Raw genomic sequence first — 27808 nt, forward strand, 5'->3', positions numbered from 1 at the left:
AATGTTTGAGCAACAAACACAAGAAACGAAATTCAAAAAGCAAAAAGAAACAGGACGATTTTAGCAAAACAGTTTTAGGATAGCTTGACGTTTCTACGTATTGTGGGTTCCTTGTCAACTCAAATGAACCTTTTTCCACCGACCAAAACATGGAATCATTGAGTTATTCTAAAAGCCATGGATAGTATGAGTAAATTTCATTCATTCAAAGCAAATTAACTTGTTATTGCACTGAACACAATAAAAAGTGACTTGTTTTGTATTTTAAAGGACAGATTGTGCCTCAAGCCAAAGCAAATATTCGGAGGTTTAAAAAAAAATTATGAAGTTTACTCCTAGCGACACGCGACAGCATTTAGGCGACATATGGGAGGTTTGCTTTTGTCTTGGTTACAAGTAACGCTAAATTCTGTTTATATCTGTTTCGTTGTAAATTTATAAAGATGACTATGCTTTTCAGGTTTTTTTAATGGTTTTCTGAAAAATGTTATCAAAATGAAGTCAGAAGAAGACTTTCTGTCCATGTTTGCTATTTTGGATCGTACAAACAAGGGGTATTTGACAAGCGATGAAGTTCAACAGTTTTATGAAAACTTGTTTTTTCACAATGTAGACTCTTTGTTGGTAAGCAATACATAAAATAACAGAAAAATGAACAGTAATGCTTACAAATAAACGTAATAATGATAAAATATGTAATTCATTACGATTTATGTTTTATTGATATTGTTGTTGTGTGATGGTATTTAGTTTATCGCAGACGTACTCTTATAAACCCGCGCAAATTTGAACATGATTCTTATTATGTAGGCAAACGCAGTTCTCCACCATGTGTGTGGAAGCCATCAGTGCCCTAAAAAACACTTTCAGGAAGTTCTATTAAAGTTGGAAGAATGGAGAATTATAGAAAGCAATTGTTATTGGGACTTTATGGCCTTCAATGTTGATGGATCAATGAACATCTCATTAAGCAGTGCTCTATTACTGGCTAGGTCAGATAAACTGTTATGTTTCGTGTATACATAGTGTTTTTACATGATTACATGAAATACAAAATATTCTGGGGAAAATGCTCATATTTGTAAGATAAAAAGGTTTATCAAGACTGTATATTGTTAAGTTCTTGAACGTTATTTTCTGTACAGGTCTGTAAGAGCAGAAAAATTTTCACTAGATGTTTGGAATCAATGGAAATCAACTTTAAACAACAATCAAAAGATTTCTTGGGATCAGTTTAAGCAGTATTTATACTTTCAACCAGGTAAGTTAATTCAATGCCCAAATTTACTCATATTTTTTCGCTTTGAAAAACTTTATCAGTATCCTTAGAAATATATATATTATAACATTATAAGGTTCACAGGCTTCGCAGCCAAGGCATTGCAGCCAAGCTGGTCGCCAAATATAAAGGGCCTGCGCAGTGGGGCGATCCCGCCTTGCTATGCGTAAGCATGGCATTACTTCTGCGTTATAACATTATATTGTTTTTTGTCAGGTGCAGGCAAACCAATCAGAAATGAAGCAGAATTTGAGGGAGCTGTGGCTGCTCTGTCCAACAGGGAGGCGGAGGTTGCATTTGATGAATATCAGTTTTATAAAGGTTCAATGGAGGTTGGTTTGAGACCACTACATTCTTTTTGTGGCCTTTGTTTATAATCACCAGTATAAATTATATAGTGCAAAAGCGTCATTATGTTGGTAATTATAAAAACCAAACATGATTGTGTCGTGTTTCAGAGTGATGAAAACTATGCAACAATGCTTCTTCAAGAAAAGCAGCAGTACCAAGAGGATGTGGAATATCATTCAAGGAGGCTTCTTAACAGGTTAGTCAACTTTTAACGTGTTTACGTATAAACTTTATCATTTTTTCAATGCTGCTTTGTTGTTTGAACAGTAGACCCACTACTGCCAAAAACTGTGAATTTTTCTGTACTGTTTAGTTTGCAGATTTCACAGAACTACAAAGATTAGATTGGCTTGAGAAGAGGTGAACACAAACATTTTATTGCAGATGGAATGCTGCTGGGGTTGAGGCCGTTATACATGATGATGGAACTGACATGGAAATGTTGGATAACAGCAGATTGAAGGATGATGTGACTGTGACTGAGCTGATATCTGGTATTGATGAAAAGTATGACATCCTCAGAAGCAAGCTGCTATGGGAAATGGTCAGACTGCAAAGTGGTGAGTGTATTAATGTTGCGTGATTGCTGTCATGATTTAAACCAGTGTATCCCAACCTTCCTTGGCTCATTGCACCCCTGCAGATTTTACAAAGATATTGCAGTACCAAATGATGAAAATTGAAAGAAACTAATGAGCAACCACGACAAATGACACAACCCCCCTTCCTGTCTGATTCTTAATAGGGGCCTAATATGATTAATGAATTATGCCTTTGATATGGCATTACATTACACAACCAGGAAACATTGGCTAAAACTTAGAAGAGGTTGGGAACCACTAGGTTAAACTATGCCAAACCAATTGTGACATAAGCAAGGAGAAATGGAGATTGTGCAGCTGCATATTTTTTCTGCATTCCTTGGCCATGCAGGCATTATGCATGTAACTTTACTCAAATATTTCTGCTGAGTTGGCTTGTATACCAAAATGTTTTTCAGACAAGTATGGCAACATTTTTGTTTTTTGCAGAAAATGATTCTTTGAGGCACAAGGTCACTCAAGCGGACATGCAAGGTCATTATGGTGAATTGCAAAGCAAGGAAAAGGAAATGAGAAGGAATGGAACTCTTGAGGATGATGCTTCAACTTTGTATGGAGGAAATCTTTCATTCAAGTATGCTGCTTAGTTCAACAAAAATGCTTTAAATTTTAAATTGAAGTGTAATGTGCCTTCTGTTTAGAAATTTATGCATATATTTTTCACTGTGCCAGATTTATTTTCAAATAATGTAACTTGATTTTGCAACTAAATAATCAAAATGTTTTAAATTTTCTGTAGCTTTAACCTCTCTGTACTGATGGGAGACACAGCTGATGCTTACCAACTAAAATGGGAGGCAACAGAGCAGAGATACAAAGCTTACCAAGAAGAAGGGAAAAGCTCTGAGGAAATAAGAGAAATATTTGAGAAGGAAAATCTCAGAAACATCAAAAGTATATCAATGTTTATTGATTTGTTAGAAAGAGGGTTATGGAATGCATTTAAATGAATGAATTTTTGTATTATGTAGGATTGTAAATGATCACTTTTTTAGGTTTTTGCAAAAATCAAAATGTCCTAATATATTTGTGCAAAAAAGCCATAATATTGGAGAGCTGCAGCTCTCCTCATATATTGTTCCAAAGAATTTCAATTAAGAAATACATTTAGATTCAGCAACTACAAGCGGTAATCTCCTCACTGATCTCTGGAAACGACAGGAACAGGACAAACAATATCTATCGCAGAAGTTAAAATCAGCTCAAGTCAATGCCCAAAGTGAAAGAATCGCTCTCTTCTCTGCCTTATACAGACAGAGCAACAGAGCCCAGGAAGGATGCAACCTTGGTGTGGATTATTTGTTCGCTCTTCCATTCAACCCATCAGCATCAGGAGTAGCTGTTTCTGAACGAAAACAAGTGTTTGAACCATCAAGGTATATATTTAAAAGATTTTGTTTTAAATTGTAAAGTCAGATAATGTAATGCATGACAACAGGTAGATAGAATTTGCACTTTTTAAAAAATTATTTATGCATTGCATGTCCAAATTATAAAGTTTATGCATTTTCCAAATGTACTAACTTGCTTTTTCGGTAATTGCCAGGTATTCAGAGGATTCTGTGAGACAGGAAAGGCTAGCTGGAGATCGTATTAAGATTGCTAAGCAACAGCAAAAGCTCTATGAGATGCCACAACTTGGTGACAGACTGGGTCAAGTTGTACAAACAAAAGATCTTGGTCTGGTTTCATCCTGGATTGAAATTACAAAACTGATTGAAGTTAAACATGAATTGGAGCGTGATGTGAGTAATGATGTTGATTTAGTTTAGCAAATATTCCCTGGGTTGAAGTATGTGCCTATCAAATTATTCATTTTGGAGTTAAATTTCTCCTTATACAGATCTTATCCCTTCCTAAATATACTGTATTTCATTATCCTATACATTTATTTTTTGCTTTGCTGTAGATGATGATTTTCTTTCTGCACAAAAAAGTTGATCAACACAAATCATTTTCTTCTTTGAGTGAAGAGGATCTCAATGTCGCCCGTGGGAAGCTAAATGACCTCTATAATGGGTGGAAAGATAATATGCTTTCAAAATCACTAGCAGTGAGTACATGCATTGAAAACGTTTCACAAGAATTATTGTGTTATGTTTTTGGTTTATGTTTCATTGAAACAAGATGAATGTGAAAGCTTTGATATGGCTAAAAACAGTGTATTTTTTACACTTTTCAAGTACTTTTATTGCGAAATTTTGCTTTTTACAGGCCACAGAGAAAACATCACATTTGCAAATACTTCATGATGCAACTGCACTTGTACAAGAGTTCTTGCGCAAACAGAAAGTTGGGAAAAGGGATAATGAAATTGCAGCAACTCTGTTAGCTCAACTGCAAATCTTACAAGATGTGCAATACCAGGAACTGGTAGAAAAAATGAAAAACCAAGTAAATATATTTTTTTTATTTGCTGTAATGTACTACCTAAAACCTCATGTAGCCTAATTGTAATGATGAAATGGGAAAATTATCCACAATACTGCAAATGTCGTTTCTCTTATTTAAATGTGAAATTGTGGAAATAGTCAATACATCGAGAATTTAGTTTTGAAATTGTCAACCGTTATCGAAAAAATTGGAAAAGATGGGCTCGTCCGGGATTTGAACCCGGGACCTCTCGCACCCTAAGCGAGAATCATACCCCTAGACCAACGAGCCGCACATGTGTTTGGCGGTAAAACGACGTTTATAAATCACGCCGTCGTGATCCCATTGTCTCGGCGTTGTGAGATGTTGTTTGAAAGACAATCGCTTTATTCCAATGTTGACAAAGAGAAGTTGTTTGGCCTTTGTTTTGTCACAGTGCGACCCATTGTTTGTTAGTTACCTGGTTCAATATTTGAGAGTTACTATAGTTGCGTGTACGTAAATCAAATAACTTTTGGAAGCAGTAAAACATTACTGTTGGTGAAACAAGCAATTCTAAAACGTAAATTTAATGCGCTGATATCGCATTTCGAATACCTACATTTTGAATAACTATAGGCTACGTGAAACCAAAAAGACTGCCTATAAAACTAGGACAGTACATAGTGCTTGTACTGCAAACATATTGCTAAGATAGAACACATTTGTTTGCAAACCGTTTTTGATGACAAATATGCTCCCATGCAAAACAGCGGTGTAGACCACACTCGGGCCTACCGTTTGGGAACTGTGGGACAGACATTAAATTTGAAATGTGGTAGTTTCTTGACAAATAGGAAAAAGTTGGGCTCGTCCGGGATTTGAACCCGGGACCTCTCGCACCCAAAGCGAGAATCATACCCCTAGACCAACGAGCCGCACATGTGAATCGTTCTGTTGTGTCGTTTATATGGCAAGCGGCATCTCTCCAATGGACTCGAATTGGTTTTGCTCTTCAGCGTTCTGAAAAGTGTTTCTGTTTTGTCTACATATTTTTTTGCCAACTGCAAAGTTAAGCAACGCACAAGACCGATGACTTCAAAATGTTGAAGTTTTTTCGATTTCAATTTAATGTGATTGATAATTGATTGTCAAGGGTTTAAAAAACTGTCATTTTTTGGAACATTTACGATGGTCAATTATCATGACAAAGGCAAAAATATTAGATACCAATCTAACACCGATTATAGTAGATCTATGCTATAAGTTTACTATAATGTCGCATTAAACGCACAAATTACAAAAGTTGTTTATTTTAAACTAGTTACGATAATGCAGCTGCTTAAGATGGTAAATATCTAACGACTCGCTCGTGATTGTAACTGAAACGAAAATCACCCCAATCTAGACCATTGTCCAATGAAAAGCGTTCTCTATCGAGCGACCTCATGATTATACTGCAATGTTCGCAGTACACGCGTGTCGGCTCGTTGGTCTAGGGGTATGATTCTCGCTTCGGGTGCGAGAGGTCCCGGGTTCAATTCCCGGACGAGCCCGCGTTCTTTTTCTTCATTATCTTTTATTGAATGGTAAGTTCGTGTTCTCGACATTTCTGGTCCACAAGCATTTGATGCCCTTTTCATTATTTGGATACAAAGCAAATATTTATGATACATAACCAAACATGAATCATAATTATTCGTTTAAGGTTAACACCTTCCATATTTCAAAGCTTCTTTTTCGGCGAACGTTGATTGCGCGGACCTGCCAACGATTTTCGTCTGCAATGTATTAGTTTTTCATAAAATTTCGAATATGCGCATTGAGGACTTTTAGTTTATTATTGAACAGCCGCGTAAGCCTTGTCATCGTTCTTTAGCTGTGGCAAGTTTAAACCGCCAAAATACATTTCTATGTTCTTCAGGCGAGTGAGGACCTCTACCGACTCCGTAAATCTGAGTACCGAATCGTTCGTGATCTCCATATAGACAACATCGCAAAACTACTTTTCTTCATTCCCGAAGAAGTTGTTCCTCCTCTTATCGTTGCTGCTCCTACTCCTGTTCCTGAAATCAGTGAAGAGGAAAAATTGATAAGAGATATCATCACTACAAAGTGAGTCACAATCGTAACTATAGCAACGTGTCGTCGTCGGATTGAAACGAAAGTTTAGCGTAAAACATGTTACACCGAAACTGACCGTTTCGCGCCATTTTCCAGGTATGACATTGTAAGGTCCAAGTTGTGGGACGAAGTCGTCACCGAAGGAAAAGTTAAATTCGACGTTGACCGCGACAGCGCCATTCAGCGATTGCTCGAAGAGGAAAAATCTGTACGAAGCAAATTGGTTGACCAGAAGGCATTCTTCGAAAAGCTGCAGGTAATACAGGAGAAATCTTCATGGTGGCGGGTGGCATATTTATATATTTTCGTCATCCAGCACAATGTCACTCAATATGTCGATTATTTTGTGATTTCAAATTGGTGTTCTGAGAAATTGTGGTGATAAATGCTGTTTTTAATGAACAACGCAAAATAGCTGGGCTCGTCCGGGAATTGAACCCGGGACCTCTCGCACCCGAAGCGAGAATCATACCCCTAGACCAACGAGCCGCGCGTGATTTATCACAACCAATTGCCAACAGATTTGTAAAACCTTGGAAATAAAAATACCATGGGTGGTTTGCAGGAATGTAATTGTTGGTGGGTTTGAACTAGTGCACTTTTGTGTTGTGCTATAAGGCATAATAACAAGAACTAGACGTATACGTTTTGAGTAAATCACATCCTGGTGTGTTTTTTAAGTAAGTATATAATTTTTATTTACCAGTTTTTGTCCGCGAACAAACCCCAACCATCACAAACTTTAACAATGTACAGTTGATTGACTCTTTGCCTTGTGAAGGGAAGTCCAGTATTTTTGAATCCATTTCGTAATTTGCAGATTGCTTATTCCGCACATGACCTTTTCGGACCACTGCCGTCGGCGTTCCGCTCGGCTGCAACGCTGAATGCGGAGAGCGAAAAAACAGTCACGGTTGACGAGACACAGCTGCTGGACCGTGACGAGTTAAACGTTATTTCCGAGTTGGAGCTTCGGTGCGAAGACGAGATACGCGTGACATCAGATATTGTGATGTCATCCGATGATCCCGGCAAACATACGGAACAAGAAATTACCAGACAAAAGTGGATGATGTCACTAATTGACAGCGACATCACTTTTACGTCATCGGCCGTGGATCTCGTGACACTGGACAGATGCTGGGTTGGAAAGAATTTCAAATCAAAGTAAGTTGGAAGTTGCCTTGGCAACAAACCCTCGGAATGTTGATTTCTTAAAATGTAGATTTAAAATTCCTGTGAATAGAATATTGGTGCTGACAATTACGAACAATAAAATTGTTAAGTTTGCAGATAACCAAGTCATTTTTTTACTGATAGTTTGTGTATGTTGTGTTGAAAACCAGTGTAAAGGAGGAATGCAATGAAATATATTGACATTTTTCAATAGGTTGGGATTTAAACACTGTGTAAATTGAAAAAAAAACACGGTATTTTCCCGTAAACCTTTGTCAACTGTGTTTCGGTATTTTACATCATTTTTCTTTCAGACTTCGTCAAGATTTGAAACGTCACATTCGTTCTACACAAGAAAGATTTCCATTGGAAAATCCCTTCAACGAAATGTCTTTATCACAATTGGGTAATGGTTTTGAATAATTTGTTGCTAACAGTAGTTTAAAAGTGGGATGATTGACTTCAAAAACTGGGCTCGTCCGGGAATTGAACCCGGGACCTCTCGCACCCGAAGCGAGAATCATACCCCTAGACCAACGAGCCGCGGGTGTTTTTCCACCAAGGATTAGAACCAACTGAAAAGGAAACGTTTTCTAAACTAACTCACTGAGATTCCTCAATGATATTATATTGTCATCACTTTTGGTTTCTATTAGAGGCAAACGTTTAAACCTGCTGTGCTGTCGACTGTCCGAGGATAGTTTTTGATGACGTTTAATTAAGAGTCTTTGCAAGAATATTTAATATTTTCTCTCCGAAATATTAAATGTTCGACGTTTTCCCAACGCCGCTTGTTGTGCGTGACACCGGTGGAAACTTTACATTTGCAAAATTACAATATAAATAACCTCGCGTCGAAACGCAGTTTATTACAAAGAGAACATGTTTCGCTAAAAAGAATCATAAAAGTAAAATGCTGAAAAAGTAAAATAGTAAAACTGGTCGAGCATATCAGCTGCTGGTGCTAACCACCTCCATGTCACTCTGAATAGCGATGTCAGGTTTGCAAGAAATCGAGACTGGCCACGTGGTTCTGCTTTGAAGGACAATCAGGTCAAATATAATTTTCCTAAATCAGGTGCAGAAAACCAACAAATCGCGCCCTCCCTTCGAATCCTGGTTGACCGCTACCCCTCAGAATGGATTCGATTCCGAAGCCTTCTAACAGACGTCACCGCACAAGAATTACGCGAGGCCGCTTCGTCTATGACGTCAGACGAGCGAGTAACGCGATTGGCTGAGATAAACGCGAAACGAAGGAAGATTGACGTCAGAAGTGAAGGTGATCCCCGACTGAATTGTTCTCTGGTGTTTAGTCCAGTGTTTCCCAAACTTTTTGGGACACACGGAGCCGGATTCGTGGATATATTGTAACCTTGCTCGTCTAACTTGTTTTATATATATTTAAATATATGAACATGACTCACGGTTTTATAAACCTTCAAAATAAAAAAGCCCATGTAACTGCTGGGAAATTTAGGAATTTTCAAACGTTTTGATTGTAACTACCATCATTCTCAGTGTGAATTCATTGTCAAACATTTCACATTGAGAATGATTTTCAGTTACAATCGAAACGTTTGAAAAATAAATTTCTTACCAGTTAAATGGGCATACTGTTTATTTTGATTATTCAAATATTTCAAATAATATCATTTAACTTAATTTGTGGTATGACAGATGGCAAAGAAGATCTCTTGTCGTTGCTCGAAGAAGCGTCGGCTCTTAAACACGTTTCACGAAGTGAAATACTGCGCCAACTAGCGGGCGATGCGAGCGAAAAGGACGTGGGGATTTCCCTTCTCGCAGACTTGCAAGAAGAGCAACTTAAGGACGCCATCACGTGGTTCGATGAACTTAACGAGGTGTGACATTTAAGTTTTGAATAGTTTCATTTGTACGTGACTAAATATAATTAATTGTGCAAGCTGCATACAGATCGCCAACTGTTTCGACCTATAAGGTCTCATCAGTGCAGCTGGTATGACTATCGGACGACTTTGCCGACCAAACAGTGAATTCAATGTATAAAAAATTGTAATTCAAACATTCTAAAACAACCCTTTCTATCGTTTCTTTACTTGTGTTGGTTTCACTGCCACATGAGGTTCTGATGATGCTGTTTTTGTTTTAAGCTGAACGGATTGGTCATTTTTATGCACATCATTTGATTATCTGTAGAATTTTCATCAATGTGCGCCCATCTGTATTTGGGCTTTGCCTTTCTCATGACTTTGCTTCATTAAGACTCAGGCAGTATTTTTTAAAAAGCAATACATCAAATTAAGGGCATTAACATCATTTACTTAAAAAAAAACTGTCCTTTCCAACGCTGCAAAAACTGGGCTCGTCCGGGATTTGAACCCGGGACCTCTCGCACCCTAAGCGAGAATCATACCCCTAGACCAACGAGCCGCACGCGTTCTTCCGCTGAAATTTCGGCCAACTTCAAACTGCCGTTCCCACTCAACACCTACAGGCATCGTCCAACCTCATAATTACTCTTGTCTGATTAAAAATGTGGGTGTATTTCACTTAGACCAATGGCCACAGTCTGACCACTGGAGTGGATGACGTCATCAGACACATGGACACGTGTGAAAATATATTTGCGGTCTTGTGCAAATACGAGGGTGCAGCTGCTGACGATCATCTCATGCAGGTTCGATATATATCGTATCGTTAGACAAATGTTTTAAAATGATGGTATCGTTTATGTTCTTCACTACAAGTCGTTTTTATCACTTGTGTTCGTTTCATGAATAAATGTTTTCAGGCCCTTGAGGACAAATATGACGCACTGAGGGACAAGTTGCTTATCGACGCCCTCATGCGGCAGATCGGGGAGGAGGCGTGGCGTCGGATGAGCGAAAAGGAGAGACAAGCCCGACTTCTCAAGTTGAAGTTGGAGGAAAGGAGATTGAGGAGGGAAGGTAAGATAAGAGGGTTAAGAGGAAGAAATAATTGTTCAGGTAGAAACAGAAGAAAGTATTTGTATTTTTGTTTTCAAAAAATGATAATATGCTGACGCTGATCCACTATTTTCTTTGATATTTTTGCCAAAATTTGGATTGTTGTATTTTACATATGGATACACTTTAATATTGTTGTATTGACATTGCGTAATAAACTATTTGTGATCTTGTTATGACATCATTATTTGTGTACACGTGACTTTTTCTCCCATCGTTTTGTTCATGTACAGGAGAACCAAAGAGCTTTTCAAATACTTTGTAATGTTTGTCTAATGCAAATTTTTCAGGTAAATTGGACGAGCTTGCCAAACTGTTGGGTGACGCGTTCGCCAACGACAAGAAGTTGAAGGGGTTGATGGGACTTAGCAGGGATGAATATGAGAGGAGGTTGAAGGAGAGACTTGAAGCGAGAAAGAGAGGTAACACGTGACGTATTCGACTGATAGTTTATGTCAGTGTTTCCAAAAAAAATTTCTGTGGAACCGTGCAAGGTTGTTTAAGTTGACAAAAAAACAAGGTTAAAAACATCAAAGAAGCGCCATCTCCCGAACTTGACCGCACTTTCTTATTTAACTACAAGCTGGTCTATTGGAAAAAGCCAAACTTGCAAGTCTTAAACTTGGATACTTGGTGGGGGGAGCATTGCCTATTTGACCACGTCATGGCCACGCTAAAAGGTCATGACCCCACATCAAAGTGACAATAAGTTTGAAAACGGGTGTTGAGCGTACTTAACTTCAACAAAATCGATTAGCATTGAGTTGCACATAGGTGATAGTGATGGTACTTGAAAGTTGCAGAGATGTACAGACTTTAGCTTTAAACTTTCAACGAGCATTTTCAGTGTGTTGCTAAAGCATTTGTGTCTTGCGTTTGAATGTCATACTTATCAAATGTGTTAGCGTGAGGCGTATTCACTAAAATCCGTTCCTGTTCCAAATCAATCAAATAATCGCGACCTGAAACATATAATGATCCTAAAAAAAGGCATGTCAACACCATTTAGGTGGATATACTGCCACGCGAAAAATTTCCATAAAAATGAGGCAAATACGGCCAAACGAAAAATGACGTCACGTGAAAAACCTAGAGGTTGTATACCACGTTTCCAGTATATTCCGCTTCAACGGTCACTTGAAATAAATATAGGCAAAACATCTTTTCGCAAGCAACACGTATCTTCTATGGAAGTCTTTGCTTGGCCGTTTGGTCAGCAAAGTCGTCTGATAGTCACACCAGCTGCACTGATGAGACCTTTTAGGTCGAAACAGTGGCCATCTGTCTGCAGCTTATACACAAATTCATATTATTGGCTCCACATGCTTAACGTATCTTCTATATTCGGGCAGCAATTATATCAACATATATAATGATGGGATTATCGGGTATTGTGCGGTAAACGTCATCACATACTCACTTTTATTCAACCGTGTCTACCCTGTAATTACCTGTTTTCTGTAATATTATTGGGTGCAAGTGTATAGTTTAAAGCATACATTTCTCTCAACAATAAAAATGTTGTAAGGGTTGTAAGAGGCAACCCCGGGTAACAAACAACCTCTAACACAGCACCAGGTTAGTCGTCGCCAGTGTTGTCTGTGGAGCTGATACGTTTTGTTTCGCTATAAAAAGGTTGTAAGTGAACATTACTCACGAAACTGTACGCAAAGATATGACAGCTACAGTATAAGGACAGCATATATCGACCACGCCTTTTATAAATCTCTTTCGAACTATCGCATTTTCTTCGTATATCGTATAACTGAGAATAGTTCAGGAAGTTGTGAGAGTTTATTTATTTCGGATGCACTTCAAACGAAAGTCGTGAAAGCCTCTAGTTTACTGACCAAAGCTCGTTGTTTTTTGCACATGTTTAGACATACACTGGAACATTGTTTCTCAACCACCGATCTGCGTAAATTTTTTCACCGGTCCCAATTCATATTGTTTCACATTAATTGGATTTTTTCTGGTTCAAAACGCATACTTTTGCGATTTTTTTTATATTTTCGACATGTTCTGTTTATTACATTTTAGTTTAGGATTCAGAAAATCCCCGGACTGCTAAAATCGCTGGTTAAAATTTTACCGGTCCGCAATTGCAAGGAGCTTGTTAACCACTGCACTATAGAAAACTGTGCCTTATTTCTTGCTCAACTTATTATAGGAGACGCGATCGCAGAAGAAGACGAGGAGGCGGGAGAAGATTTGGAAGAAGACGAATCTGGGATCAACAATCCTCTCGTGGATTTATCATCAAGATTTGAAGAGGAACGCGATGCTCTGATGAGATTACTAAACGGGCAGGATGACTTGTGAGTTATTTCTTTGTTTGTTTGGTTTAATTGCGCTGCATCTTGAAAGATCAAACAAGCAGATCGGAAATTTTCATTGGACTGGAAGGCGGTTTCTGTCCAATATTGTGACGAAATAATGGCGATTTTTTTTGTTGAACAAGTAATAGCCATGCATGTGCCAGATAAAGCAAGCTTCTGATGAACGAAAATCAATCTTAGACAACCCTTATGTATGTGACTACAGCGTTTGTTAGTGTTGTAACACATTTTAAAGGAGAGGTATCGCCCCATTCGCCCCCTCCTGGATCCACACCAGGCTCTACCCCCGGGTCTGATAAACTTTTCGATGTAAATAGTTAAACCTCGTTATTCCAAAATCTGGAATTCGACTGTTTTCTTTTCATCAGTTTTTCTTCCACAATCACACAGGAGCTTTGTTGTTTTTCAGTTACATGAGCGAAAAAGAACGTCAGAGGGCGCTGTTACGACTCCGACAAGCGAAGTTGAGAGCGATCGAAGAAGAGAGATACGAGTCTGCCGCCATTGTAAGCGGACTCATCGACCGTGAAGCCAAGAACAGAGAAAGGTACAGAGCGAATTATTATTTATTTGTGTTTGTTGTAAGGGTGTATTGCATGGGGTCGGTTAAGCATCAGTGGCAATGTTTTGTGGCCATGTTTTGTGGAGTTGCGTTCAGTGTTTCTGCGACTTCTTCAGGAGGGTTAGGTTATGCAGAGTTTATACTAAAGTTGATTTAAATAAAAATATGAGCAATAGATTACCGAACTGTTAGTAGATCGAGTACAAGCGGCGTTTGCTGGTTGTGCCGCAGTGTTTTCTCATTCTTTGATTGATTAAAACGTAATCAAGCTTTACTTTTATAATATACCAAGTTGGAACTAAATACGTGGCATGTTATAGTAATTCTGTTGCAAGTTTAAACACAGAATATGATAATAATAGCGCATATTTAACCTCAGACTTAATGCAAGTTGGACGCGGTTTCGTCGGTTATTGGATCTATTTATGCTGAAATGAAAACATAAAAATCATAAAAATCATAAATATCATGATATTGGCTCTATATTGCCTATCGCAGTTACAGTTTGAAAGCATTCATTATTTCCATTTCGTACCCTTGAAAGTAAGCTCGTTGGGTTTTAGTGACGTCATTGTGTCGTATATTGACAACAGGTTGAAAAGCGACAAAGAGAGGCAGAGGGAGCTTGCACGGAGGAGGTTGGAGGATATGAGGAAGAAGAGAGCTGGAAAGATGTTCGTCTTCTCGGAAGATGATGAAAAGATTGTGGATGTGGAGGATAGAGATCTTATGCTGGTTCGTGGTTGTTTAAATTTCAAACGATTGTTGTTTTCTATTGGTTGATTTTTATTCTGTTGTGGGCATGGATTCATTTGTGTCAAATAAATCATGCCTAAAAAACAAATTGTTTTTTTTTGTCTTCATTTTTTCGCTACATTTTATTGTGATTTATTTGTTTATGCTGGTTTGTTTGTGTTGCCCAACTGATTTAAATGAGTTTAGTTTTTTGTTATTCAGTTGCTTCTCGTCAACTAATCAAATACGTAGATTTTGTTAGATTGGTTGCGTTATTTCACTGTTTCTGAACTTCATGCAAAACCACCTGATTTTGAAATACGTGTCATAGGAAGCTGTCTTGAAAAAACTCCACGCTTTATTTAACTGGGAACGATCATGGATGAGCGATATGCTCGGGAAGATGAGCGATCCGTTTGCGATGAAAAATGACGTTTCAACGATCCAACTTCGGTCACGGTTGGTTGACGTCAGTGCAAAGGTCCCACGTGGCGAAGGTCAGTGCGAGGTCAAATTACTCAGTTTAAAGTTGGCCACTTCTAGTGGTTTGTATCCGCTCGTAATACGATAAAACGTCATACACTAATATAGGACCTGACCTCTCGTAATTGCAATAACTTCAATTAACAAGCCGTAAACTTTTGCCCATAATTATCATTGATACGGTGGCTATTGTCATGTCATCAATATTACGTGGTGGTAAGGTTGTAGTTGGGCTGTTCTATGCCTTGGCATGCTAGAGAAATTATTGCTTTTATACTGTGGTGGTATTTCTATTCTGTGTTTCAACAGACAAGGGCGATGGTTAGTGTATTTATGAGCTCTTATATGTTACTTAAACCCTTAATTTGCAGTGGTGCTGCAAGAACACTATCAACATCTGGCGGAGGCCGCGCTTTACAGACAAGTGGGCATGAGCATCCGCGAGGAGGAGCTAGAGAGTCGTGATCAGCTGGATGCGGCGTTATTGGCTGAACTACAAGAGATACAAGATGAACAGGAAGCAAAGCTGTCAATCAGGATCCCTGACATGGTACCACATACGTGTTTGTCGTCCTTTTCTCTTTACTCTTTCATCTCTGAGTGTTGCAAAAAAACTTTTTGAGGCAACATCGCAGCCAAGCTGGTTCTACTTTTTATAACATAAAAATCGTTTGGTACGGAAAGTTTTGAGTGGATAACTTTTAATAAGAAAGCCAAAATATTATGCAGGACATTCTTAAGCAAACGTTTTGGGCACTGCTGTACTCATCATCAGTGCTATAAAATCAGTTAGTGCTCGAAACAGCATATTGGCTTTGGATTTCTCAAAATCTTTCATTTGTCATTAATATTTCTTCAAAAGTTGTCCGTTATGCCAGCGTAATGCGATAATGTTAGATATTTGTCGTTATGGTTGATTTGTCGTGTTTAACGAACCGTGAAACAATTTTCGTGCAGTCGCATCAGGATTTGGTGGAAGAACAGAAGAGAATCGTGTCTCTGTACAAAGCGGGGAAGTCCCGAAATGTTCCCGAGTCAGTTTTGACGGCGGATTTTGGGGGAAACCCCAACAGCGAGATCAACGACGCCGTCCAGAACAAGTTTGACGCTATTATTGATTCCATCGTCGCCAAAGTTCTTCCACTCAAGGTAAAATAGGCACAGCTTAGATCGTGCCAGAATTTTTTGTTGCTGGAGAATGCTGTAAAGCTAAAGATATCATGCATATTTTCTCTGAATAACGACGTAAAACCTTGACTCAGTTACTATGGATTGCAACTATGTTTTAAGAAACATATTTCGGAAAACAAACAAACATTTCGTGATGAAAAATTGGTACATTTAATTTGAATTATTTGCCAATCAACAATACGTTATATAACTTTGTTACGTCATCAACATAATACGTCACCAGGTCGGCGGAGACAACTGGTCGAAGATGTCACGTGACGAACAAAAGCAAAAACTGGATCATCTCTCATCCAGCGTGAAAGAACTCATGCGTGAAGGTCGCTACGAAGACGCCTTGGCGTTGCTAGGCGACGGTCTGTCGGAAGAGGATAGGAAAGCGCTAATGTCGCTGTTGCTGGGCGACGTGAACGAGAGGAGGAGGGCAGATTTAGAAGAGAGAACAAGACGAAGAAAGGAGAGAATGACTAATGGTACGGATTAAATGTCACTTTTTATATTTGTTTTGCTGGTTGAAGGGGAAATTATCAACGCGGTGGAGCAGGAGTTATTGTTATTGATAAAATAGTTCGTTGATCGGAGAACTGTTTGACGGAAATATATCGACTGTCTGAAAAGATTCGCTTAAATTTATTTCCAAACCCCTTGTTTTTAAGTCTGATCCACTATAACTTTCATTTGATACTAATAGAAAAAGAATGTGAATTTTAGTGAAAATGTGAAATTGTTCAGGAATGTCAAAAGTTGACGCTTTTGCTCTCTTCGACGAGGAAGGAGAGAAATTCGAGGAAGTCGAGAAGAAGAGAAGAAAGAATGTTCTGGAAGGACTCGCTATGGATATGAACGCTGAGAGAGACGCCCTTCTTAATGCACTCAAAAGCGCCCAAGACAAGTTAGTCATAGCGTTTTTATTATGAAGTGCAAATCTACCAAGTATCCATTCCTCATGCGCTTATAAACTTATTCTGTGTCAATAACGTTTGCAAAAACTCAAACAGTAACTCCCATCTTAAACTCCTGCGTGGTTAATTCCTTGGACGATTTTTCATTTTTCCCGCGCTATTAGGTTTGAAAAAGCCGTAACTACTGACGACGAACATAAAATATCCTATGACGATTTAAAACTTGTACAAAAACAAAATTGTTGTCTATTCTTCGACAGCCAAGTTTCTAACGCACGTATTATTGCATGTAACAGAATGGATGCAGACAGACAACGCCAGGCTTATCTCGCCAAGCTTCGTCTACAGGAGCGACAACTCCGGAGAGAAAACGATCTCTCATCCATCGCACTTCTCCTCTCCATGTCTAAGAGTCACGACGACGCGTAAGAATGCTTATTCTGTGTCATTACATCAACACAGATTGCCCAAAACTTTCCTGTAAAAGTTTTAGATAAGTTGGTGAAATGATTATTGGTCCCATGATGATATTCAAACACACCAATATTATGACAATATCAAACTTTGAGCAATTTTTATGATGATTTTTACCCGCGTCGGGTTCGAACCCGTGATATTCTGTGCAAGTCTTGGTCAGATTTTCTGGTACAGTCACACATGTTGTCTGTTGTCCGATTTTTAACATAAATATTTTTGTACTCAAGATTGGACAAAGAGAAACAGCGCCAGCTTGTGTTAGCTCGGGAGCGTCTCGAAGCGTTCAAACGCAAAAAAGCCGCCGGACTCCTCGAGGTTTCTTTTGTGTTTTTTTAATATTTGAGAAAAAATGTCAATGTGATGGTGCAGAGAGTACAAATACTCAGCGGATAAACGTTAAAAAGAGGGACTGCATTAAAATCCTTTCTACGTTTTAACTTAATTTTGTGCTCACAAACCATCGTTGTGCTGTCGTAACTGACGTCATACAACGTGTTACGGGATAAATTTACCGTTAAGCCAACGCCAAGAATTCCATCGTTTGTCTTAAGGAGGACGGGGATTTCCCCGTGTTCGACCTGTCCACGGATGACGTCACAGTGCTTGCTGACGCAGTTCTGGGAGAGATGGAATCTAAGCACGCGAACGAGAGGGTGGCCCTCATGCAGGTGGAGTTTGGTGTTATTGTTTTTCTGTTTGTTCTGCTTGTTGTCAAAGCTTTATTTCTTGTCATGCTGAATCCTCGTAACGACCAGTGTCCAAACACTAACTCTTGTAAGAATTCTATCGTGAAGTTAATTTCACTCATCAACCGTTGCACAGATTTTGGACAGCACCGCACCAGACACCGAATACCGCAAGAGGGCAGAGCAGAGCAACACAGCTGAGAGGAGGGAGCGAGTGAAGGATCTGCGGGAGATGAGGAGACAGTGGAGGAATGAGGATCCGCAAACTCTCGTGGAAACCCGGGAGGAGCAGATGGACATCTTAAAGGTTGGAACTTCAGCAGTACTTGGAGCCCTTTAACCGCATATTTTACATGATTTAGTTCACATTAATGCGCATCAGGCTTTTTTGTGGATGATTTTTCCTCAATACGAAACACCTCCACACGTTTTTGTTTGATGATTTCACCATAAATTATCGATTCTTTGTTGACTGATTACTACATGTAAAATTCAGTTGTGGACATAAGACTGATACAGCACACTTCATAATGTAAAATGCCTTTGTTTCGTAATAACTGTCCTTCATGACGCAGGAAGCGTCAGCACTCCAGCTTGCCAACATATCTTCCTCACGGAGTATGTCGGAGTCGGAGATGCAGGCTTACATCCTCGCCGACCTCCAGAACGTCCAGAAGAAGGAGGAAAATATGCTCCTGGATGGACTCCTGGATAAAGTATGAGTTCTATTTACAAGAAGAACTTAAAACAATTTATTTTCGACTGCTGGTGTAAATATGTATTTATTGTTTTTCAAATTAAAACATGATATGCAGCAAGGGTCATAAATGTTTTCGAAACCAAATTAAATAATTGCAACCTGTCTGCCAAGCGACATGGTAAACGCTATTTATGTATGACGTCACAGAGTCCAGTCGTTTTACGAAAACTCGCCGAAGTCCAGCGTCAAGCGCGCGTCGACGGTTGGCATGACAACATTGCCGGATCGTTGCTCGGACTCGAGGACGCCCACCAGCGGAAGGAGGAGGAGGAAGAAGTCCTCCGAGCCCTGGAAGATAAATACGATGCGCTGAAGGACAAACTCCTCGCTGAGGTAGGTTTTAATTATGCGGAACGTTTGCTAAACAATAGGAATTGCTCTTCTGGCACTTAAGTTTTGAAAGTGTTCATTGAAACTCAGGGAGAAAGTCTCGTCGAATGATGGACGAAATCAATAAACACTTTCGTAACTTAAGTGCCAGAAAAGCAATTCCTAATAATTATTATGCCTGGCAGCAAAAATAGCACTATGTTTGCTAAATATAATGATCAGCATATTAGCTTTGACTTTTCTATTTTCTCGTGAATAAATTTTTCGTATCCAAGTAAATTTTGCGTACATTTGCAAATGAATGTATTTCACCGTGGATCCGGAGAACGCAGTTTTTCCTGAAAAGTTCGTTGTGATCCAGGCTCTGATGAAGAAGTTGGGGGAGAAGGAGTGGAAGCAGTTGAGTGAGCAGGAGCGACAGCGCCGCATCACTCAGATCAAGAGGCAGGAGAAGAAGTTGAGAAGACAAGGGAAGCACGATGACGTCGCTAAACTCTTCAGGATGTTGGACATCAACGAGAAAGGTCGTTTTTTTATAAGGCGTGACAAAAACTGTTTGTGTGAAAAGTGCTTTAAATTTTACACGACGTGTAATTTTTTTCAAATGTGTAAGTATGATTTTTTGAAAGTAAAAGCTGCGAAATACCACAAAGCGTTTATTAATAGCGCATTCACTGTAATCATTTACCGCCAAGCCAAGCAGATTGTAAAAAGTTTATTTTTACTAACATAATAGCTAATTTTCGTTTTTGTTTCTAAAGTACGGACTTGTTTTCAACTAATGTAAAAACCTCACAAATAATAAAGTCAAGCTTTAATGGCGACGTCTGTAAACAAACAAATTTTCCACTAAAAGACGTTGCTCGGATCTTCGGTGAGCAGAAGTCATCCCAACAAGAGGATTTAAAGAAGAGGATTGCTGAGCTGATCGAGGAGCGGAAGAGACAGGGACTCCCCACCGGAGATGATGACATCGAGAAAGCGTTGGAGGAAGAGGAGAGGTTGCAGCGGAAGACGAGAAAGGTGATGGGTTGCTATGACAATGTGACGCTTTTGAATTTGTTCTGCAAATCAAAACCATTCATTATGTGCTTGTGTGCTGCCTGTGTAATGCGTGAAAACCCAACTGAAGCCACATGATCACAGAAAAAGTAATATCGTGAGATCCTGTATAATGTGAGCATCATTATTGTCGTGTCGTGGGCAAGCTTATTTGTTGTGGTTTGATTAAAAACTGCCCCAACTTTTGACTTTAACTTCACTTTCACTACAAGAAATATCGCCAACCACCTATTAGTTCCAATGTCATCATGTTTACCAAACGCCATTTCACAGAACGTCCTTTTGACCTTGGACCGAAACCTTGAGTCTGAGAGAGAAGCTCTCTTGGCTGGTTTGAGGCGACAAGACGAAGCCATCAGCGAGGAAAGAAGGCGCCAACTAGCGTTAGCCAAACTACGCCGAGATCGCCGCCAGATGGAGGCAGAGGAAAAATACAGTGCTGTGGCACTTGTGTTCCAGGCGGCAAAGCAAGACGAGGCAGCAATGTCTGCAAGGTAATAATGTCGTGTGTAAAATGAACTTGGACACCGACCCGATAGCTTTTTTGTAGTTGTAATGTAACATGTGTGTGTATTCTGCTTGGAAGAAAATACGCTGAAACACTTGTTACAATTGGTCTTATTTATACTCTGTAGGCAAATCACCTATTATCTGTACGTCTGACTCGATCTTTTATACTGTTAATGTTAGTGGAATTTCACGTTTTCCTGTCAGGTTTATTCTGGTTTTGTTTGCTCGAAAGGGCACTCAATAAAAAAATTATTTTCCGAAAGTAATTTTGGACTAACTGACTTAGTTACGAGGATTCGCGGAAGAGACAGAGGGAATTGGCACAAGCTCGTTTGTCAGCTCGAAAAAATCAACGCAAACGAAAAGAAGCAATTTCATCCCTCACCGACCCGGATAAAATACTCGAGAAGCTCAAGAAAATTGCCGAAGAAAAAACTCAAGGCTCGTTTACTTTTATTTGTGTGACTGTGAATTGTCTGAGGTTAATAGCAAAGTTAGTATTAAATTTGTAGCAATAATCGTTTGGTCTGAACCTTTTTTTTATATTTTCCACCTTAAAATATACATCTTTCCGCACCAAGTTATTCTAACTCGTTCAGCACAATACACCGCCATCTGCTTCTAATCTGTCACTCCCTTAATAACGTATTTCATCCAACAATCTCAGGTCCTCCAGCTGAGCAACTGATCAGTGAGATCGGGATGAAGCACGATGAGGAGCGGGAGACTTTGATGATGATCCTACTCGCATCCGAGGACGGATCTTACACCAAAGATGCGGAGAAGGCATCCGATGAGGTGAGATTTACGAATATAACATGTGAAAGACTTAAAGTATAGAAATATTTGAGGTTCAGGTTACGTGAAAAGTAAAATTTTCTGATGTCAATTTTCAGAGCACAGTTCTAAGTTATGTCGGAAATACTGATCATAATCATCCTTGTGAAGAGTGTATCTCGTTGGTTGGTTACATCATCCGACATTACAAAAATTTCGAAGGATTCAATTACAAAAGTTTAAAATCATTCGTGTCGGATTAAAGCACAAAGGCAATGTTTCTCAACAATTTATGCCTCATGACTTCCCTACGCTATCGTTCAAGACCACCTTTATTATCCACGAAACAACACAAATGGCAACGAAGAAATAACAACCAAACAAAACCATAAGATTGTTATAAAACGCAATCTGTGTCGAACTGCTAGGGGCTTTCCGAAGAATTCCACATGGCTCTGGCCCCGGCCACCGTTGAGAAGCCCTGGTTTACCGTTTTAATTTTATCTTTATCAGAAACTTAACGGGATGGTCGAGGAATTCCGCGCATTGAGAAAAGACTGGAGGCAGGAACGTCTCCTCCGTGCGATCAAGGATGGAACGGATCGCCCTCTTACTGATGAGGAGCGGAAGAGACTCTCCAACTACGTGGCTGAACAGAACAAGCAGATGATCTCAACAGTTGCTCTTCTTCTTGAAAGTAAGATGATAACGGTTTTCTTGATAATCGCTGTGTTTCAAACAAGTTTTTACTAAGTTTTTGGAATGTTAATCTGGAAAACCGTAACACAGAAAACTCAAGCGATCAATATGTTTGTCGCATAACAATACTTCACTACAAGCTTAAAGACTTCGTGAAAAAAGCCGTTTACGATGTCGCTTAAAATTTCATTCCAATCGGCGCAGGCAAATGCAGATCTGGCGAAGCAGCGAGTGACGTAACGAGGGAAAGCACCTCGGTAGACTGGCTCGCTCAGCTTCAGCACACGCAAGAAAATGAGGAAAAGTTTACATCGGATGTGATCGGTGACAAGGTATGGACGCACGTGTTGCTTCGGACCAAGGCCACTTGCCACGTGGCTGTTTGACCCTGAAAAATAATGTAAACTTGAAGAGGCAACTCTATAAAAGCTTATTTTTTTAGTCAGCTAGTTTAATCGGAACTTTTTGCGAATTGGAATATGAAATCTCGAACGATAACAGGCTATTTACATATAGTGTGTGACAAAACGTTTGCAGTAATATTTTCTTACCCCAAACACTGCCGACTATTTCATAATAAATTCTCAAAATTCAGAGCAACGATTACTTGGATATATTGACTGGGAACCAACGGAGATCCAGAAGGGAAGGATGGAATGATAATATCGGGAAAGTCGTCTTCGATCTCGACCTCCCATGGCAACGTAAGATTTGTTTAGTTTCTCGTTCTGGAATATTTCGCCCAATGGATAAATTGTTTGCGTAGATTTTAGTAGAAAATAATATTGGTACCTTTTGGTTGTTTCAAAGTTGTTCATTCTTCTTGATATCGGGTTGTTGCTATTAGTATCTTCTTGAATCTTAACCACATCCAGTTACCATGTTTGACAATTCCCTCGGCCATTCCTAGAAAATGTTGCGCCCGATTACAAAACAGAATGCAGAAAATTTACCGTAAAAAATGTTACCACAATTAGAAAAGGCAAAGTTTTAGAAGTTTTTTTGGTCTTCATACTAAACTGTGGGGCCCAATCAGGTCAAATTAGTCAAATGTGCCTTCGGACCGACTCTGCTTATTCCATAACATTTGCAGAATCCCAGCGTCCCGCTTCTTCCGGGAGTTTGGACTCGGAAGCTCAAGAATCCCTGGAGAAGATCGAAGCTGAGATGGGGAAGGTGGAGGAAGATTTGGAGAAAGAGAAGGAAGAAATCGAGAGGAAAAGTTTGTATCCCTCATTGGATTTTACTTTAAAAGCTTGTGTTGATTTCTATTTTACATTTTTGAGTTTCGAAAACACTTCGGCACTAACTCACCAGTTCTTGAAGCAACTGGTGAATTTGTGCCCCTAAAATATTCTATGAAAATAAGAAAACATAGATTGTTTCTTCAAGAATGTTTGGTTGCGTTTGAATTTATTTTTCCCGTGATTATTGTGCTTACATTTTTGTTCAGGGGCTCTGGGAGAAGATATAGACGCCGATGCAGAAATATCAAAACTTCAAAAACAATTTGATGCCAAGAAAGCTGTAAGTTGCAATTGTACCTCAAAAAAGTGCTCTTCCTATGTTTAAAATCTTCTATTCAGATAATCGTAAGGTCGCGTCATTGTCAAGTAAAATTTTTTAACAATTTACTTCTGTTGGTGAAGTTTTAATGTTTTGTACTTTTTGCTTCTACAAAACGCGGTTTAAATTAAAAAAAAATGACACAATAGCGAATATTTCCGACGATTGCAGCTGCTCTCATCGGATATGAAGAAGCAGAAAGCAATGATCCGTGAGAAGTTGAGGGAGAGGAGACAGAGGAAAGATGAATCGGAGTTTGAGGCTCACGCAGCAGCCGGGATGGTCCTCCTTGCTGATGAGAGAATGAAGAGCAGGGATGCGAGGAACAAGGAGCAAGCTAGCAAACAGAAGAGTTTGGTAAGATGCAAATTATTTCATCTTTTTTGTCGAACCTATTTTTCTTGGTTGAATACAATAAAAATATTCATTTAACTTTGTGCATAAAGATGGAAGAGAGATTAGCCGCACGAAGAGAAAAAAGGCGACAAGAGCAAGAGAGAGAAGAAGAAGAAACAGGCGAAGATACCGAGGTAGGATTTATTGTTCGTATTTAATATTCAAATGAAAATTTTTATTGAAAATCTACACCGGGATTCGAACCCTGGATCTTCTGGCCACGAATCCCGATCAGGGTTTCTACTTGGTATATGAGAAGGGAGCCTTGACTGACGTACCAATGTGGTTGTTAAACTACCATCAATGCTTACAGGGACCTCCGAAGGGTAAAGAAAGCAAACCAAGTACACCACTCGGTGGCGCCCGACCGACCCTCGCCGTCCCAGAAGTGGACAAGGATGAAATCTACAACGACCTCATCCGAAAATCTCGGGCGATTGCTGAAAAAGCTGAACAGGATCGGTTGCGCCATCTTGAACAAGTATGTGGTTTGTGACGTAACATTAGACATTAATGAATGAGGTGGTTCCCCCATCAAAGACTTCTTATGTGTGCAAGTGTAGGATTTCGATGTTTTGATCACTGTTGGATCGGTGGAAATTAAGGTTTCTGTTATGTGAAGGAGAAAAATACTGATGTTGGAATATCTTAGAATATGAAAACCGCATATTATATTTTAAATAAAACTTTCAGATTGCGGAACCTCGGCTTTATGGGCAACTGGGCGTATGCCATATGCTAAAATTCTACAACTTTTCAATATTTGACAAAACATAAAATCTAGCGGCGATTTCCCCCCTTGTCTTCCCGCAGGTTCAAACCCGCATCAAAAAGGGACGCGCCAGGAAACAGAATCAGGCGGTGGAGTTGATTCACCAGTTCGAAAGTGAAAAGACTATCGTGGATATGCGGGAGAGCATGAGGATCAGCAGACAAAAGACGATGCTGAGCGATCGAATCAGCAAGTTGAAGACTGAGAGAACGATGACCATGAAAGAGGGAGGAAAGAGGTAAAATTTTCTCCTCACCAAAGGTCGGGAACCTGTGGCTCGCGAGCCAGATGTGGCTCTTTTGGCTCGCAGATAAATCTAAGTTGGCATTTTTTAGCTCGGTTGTTACGAAAAAAAACTAACTTCCAACTAATTGTGATGTTTTTCAGGAAAGCGAACGACTTCAATAACTTGGTCGACAAAAACGAGGTCGAGGGCATGGATGAAAACGCACGGATGCAGAGGATCGCGGAGAAGCTACAGAAGAAGTTGGAGGAGGAAAAGAAGGAGGAATCAAAGGTGAGGACCCTGTTGTCATGACTACAAGTTGTCGTGCTTGAAATATTTGGAGCTAAAGAAAGTTGTGATCCGATGTTAAGCAAAGAAAAATTTATGAATGAGGTCGTGATGTTTAACTGGAGGTAAATCTAACTGAAATATAGACTGAACGAAAAATAAACTAAAAGTCACAATTGCTATTCTATATGTCCGGTTGGAAATGGTCGAAATTATCATTAAATTATGTCAGATGTTAATTGCTAGCAAGCAATGAAGTCGGGTTTTCACTTGAAGTTAAATCCAACTGAAATATGAGACTTTACTTAAAATAGGAAGAACCGAACGATACATCATCAATACGCCATTTGCCTCGTGTTACAACAGCACGAATATATGCAAACACAGTTTAAAACAATTGGCCTGTTAACCCAAATGCCATTTATCGTATTTCTGTCACTTACTTTTGATACTGTCGAAAACACACATGTTAAATCACGTGTCTCGCCTCCAGCTGGCAAGAAAGCAGAGAAGATTGCGGCGAAAGTTGTCAGCCATAACCGAACAAGTTGGTATTTGTGTTACGTGGCTGGCGTGAAGTCCACGCATCGGCTTTGGCCTCCGAGAGAAGCGAGATTTTTCTCGTTATTTTGCGGAATTAGATGCACGTTTCCAACCGACCTGGTCTCGGTTTGTGGTCAAGAGAGTGTTGTTTATTGTTTTTGTAGCATCTTTAAATCTGCTTTATTTGATAAAGGTGACTGCTAGTGTAATAGCTAGCACAGTGCCACTTCAACAGCTGCACTGATTAGACCTTACAGGTCGAAACACCCTGTCTGCAGCTCTTGATAAAGGTGTTTTCGCATCATGCTTTCAATAGATTTTAACGAGTAGCCAGGAACCTTTACTGAGTAGGGTACCGCCTGTAGTTTGGGCACGGAATGTTGTTTTACCCACACAAATTTTATGCATATCATGTCAATTGGATGGAACCAGTAACCTCCCTGTTACCACAACTCATTACAAGTTAGATTTAGTTTCGAATTAATAAACATAGTATTTTCTCTGTGGTAAAACTACCGTGATATTAATTCCAGATAATAGTCAGATAGCATCGGCGCAGAAGAATAAATACTCTTACGCAATAACAAAATGTCATTGTTTATTTTTGTGACGTCACAGAAGGAAGAGGAAGAGCGGGAGTCGACCTCGATTGACCTGAAGACGGCCCTGGACAACATGGATGCTGCAGCTGCAGAGGAGAGTCGTCCACAGACTTCCTCTAGGAGGTTGGAGAAGAGCGACAAGGAGAGCATCTTAAAAGAGAGAATGCAGAAGAGAAAGAGCAGACGAGAGAGGGAGGCCACCCCAGCTGACCCGGATCAGGAAGAATAGTTTTTTGTATGTTTGCATAATCACGAACTAATTATTTTCACTTGGATCGCGTTTTGCTGTCTTTTTATATATGACATCCCCACTGTATTTTTATGTTTCGGTCATATGTCAATTTATCAAGCAATATGTTGATATTTAAGGTTTTTTTAGTAAAAGTACATCAACAAAAACGCTGTAGTAAAGGAATTTTGCGATTCCGCAAGATATGGAGCCATGTTTACGAACCGATGTGCATTGTCAGTACTAGCCGGTCGATCGCAATATTCTAATTGATTCCATCGACGAATATTTTCACACTGTCGGACATTATGTAGCGCTACGAATTTGTACGCGATGCAGTTTTCCGTTTGACTTCGCAATTTATAGTAAATACTGCTTTAGATTCTAATCACTGTATTTTGTGCTTGTAATATAGACAAAATTGCGTTGATGATATTCCGCTTTCCTCGTTGTTTCTCACTTACGTAATTTTTATCTTTTTGTCGCACGTGATCACTTCGCTAGCCAATAAATATTGAGCACCAACTATTTCTTTTGGCGTTTTCTGGGTTTTAAACAACGATAGAATCTAAGGATTTGCCTAGACTGAGTCTACTTTATAAGCATTTTTTTGTTGACAGATCAAGATTTTAGCACTTGGAAGAAATCTAATTTTGTTCAAACTGGCGGGTTTAAAACCTTTATTAAGTCTTGTATTATGTTATGGCGCTTGCTGGCCCGGAGGTTATAGCTTCCCTGCTGCCTCGACTTCTCAGAGAATAAACCCTGCTGATTTCAAATACCTGCCTCGATCAGCTTCGGGGTCTTACCAGCTTTTTGT

At 39.4% G+C, this 27808-nt stretch overlaps 1 protein-coding gene and 6 non-coding genes across 7 annotated transcripts; 2 read left to right on the forward strand and 5 right to left on the reverse strand.

Moving 5' to 3' along the window:
• Positions 1–466: 466 nt before the first annotated feature.
• On the forward strand, positions 467–27504 carry LOC145887699 (uncharacterized). The gene is made up of 51 exons (XM_082978881.1): positions 467–624; positions 811–992; positions 1146–1261; positions 1496–1611; positions 1738–1826; positions 2015–2190; positions 2662–2806; positions 2972–3126; positions 3344–3608; positions 3779–3977; positions 4142–4285; positions 4447–4626; positions 6509–6699; positions 6805–6964; positions 7529–7875; positions 8199–8290; positions 8963–9166; positions 9565–9749; positions 10424–10546; positions 10661–10817; positions 11147–11278; positions 13027–13174; positions 13605–13742; positions 14351–14492; positions 14824–14989; positions 15347–15525; positions 15933–16124; positions 16390–16636; positions 16896–17055; positions 17362–17490; positions 17770–17857; positions 18094–18210; positions 18365–18535; positions 18804–18944; positions 19136–19321; positions 19680–19842; positions 20175–20341; positions 20654–20874; positions 21177–21331; positions 21558–21688; positions 22181–22364; positions 22571–22698; positions 22962–23070; positions 23460–23588; positions 23820–23893; positions 24104–24289; positions 24379–24462; positions 24642–24809; positions 25142–25338; positions 25488–25617; positions 26776–27504. The coding sequence occupies exons 1-51, from the start codon at positions 496–498 to the stop codon at positions 26986–26988; spliced, it is 8130 nt and encodes a 2709-aa protein (XP_082835007.1). The 5' UTR covers positions 467–495; the 3' UTR covers positions 26989–27504.
• Trnap-agg (transfer RNA proline (anticodon AGG)) lies at positions 4825–4896 on the reverse strand. Its single transcript has one exon. It is a non-coding gene; the product is annotated as a tRNA-Pro (tRNA).
• Positions 5451–5522, reverse strand: Trnap-ugg (transfer RNA proline (anticodon UGG)). The gene has a single exon. It is a non-coding gene; the product is annotated as a tRNA-Pro (tRNA).
• Trnap-cgg (transfer RNA proline (anticodon CGG)) lies at positions 6069–6140 on the forward strand. The gene has a single exon. It is a non-coding gene; the product is annotated as a tRNA-Pro (tRNA).
• Positions 7126–7197, reverse strand: Trnap-cgg (transfer RNA proline (anticodon CGG)). Its single transcript has one exon. It is a non-coding gene; the product is annotated as a tRNA-Pro (tRNA).
• On the reverse strand, positions 8356–8427 carry Trnap-cgg (transfer RNA proline (anticodon CGG)). The gene has a single exon. It is a non-coding gene; the product is annotated as a tRNA-Pro (tRNA).
• Trnap-agg (transfer RNA proline (anticodon AGG)) lies at positions 10228–10299 on the reverse strand. The gene has a single exon. It is a non-coding gene; the product is annotated as a tRNA-Pro (tRNA).
• Positions 27505–27808: the final 304 nt, after the last annotated feature.

This window comes from Ascidia mentula, chromosome 1, assembly GCF_947561715.1.
Source record: "Ascidia mentula chromosome 1, kaAscMent1.1, whole genome shotgun sequence".
Taxonomy (NCBI): Eukaryota; Metazoa; Chordata; class Ascidiacea; order Phlebobranchia; family Ascidiidae; genus Ascidia; species Ascidia mentula.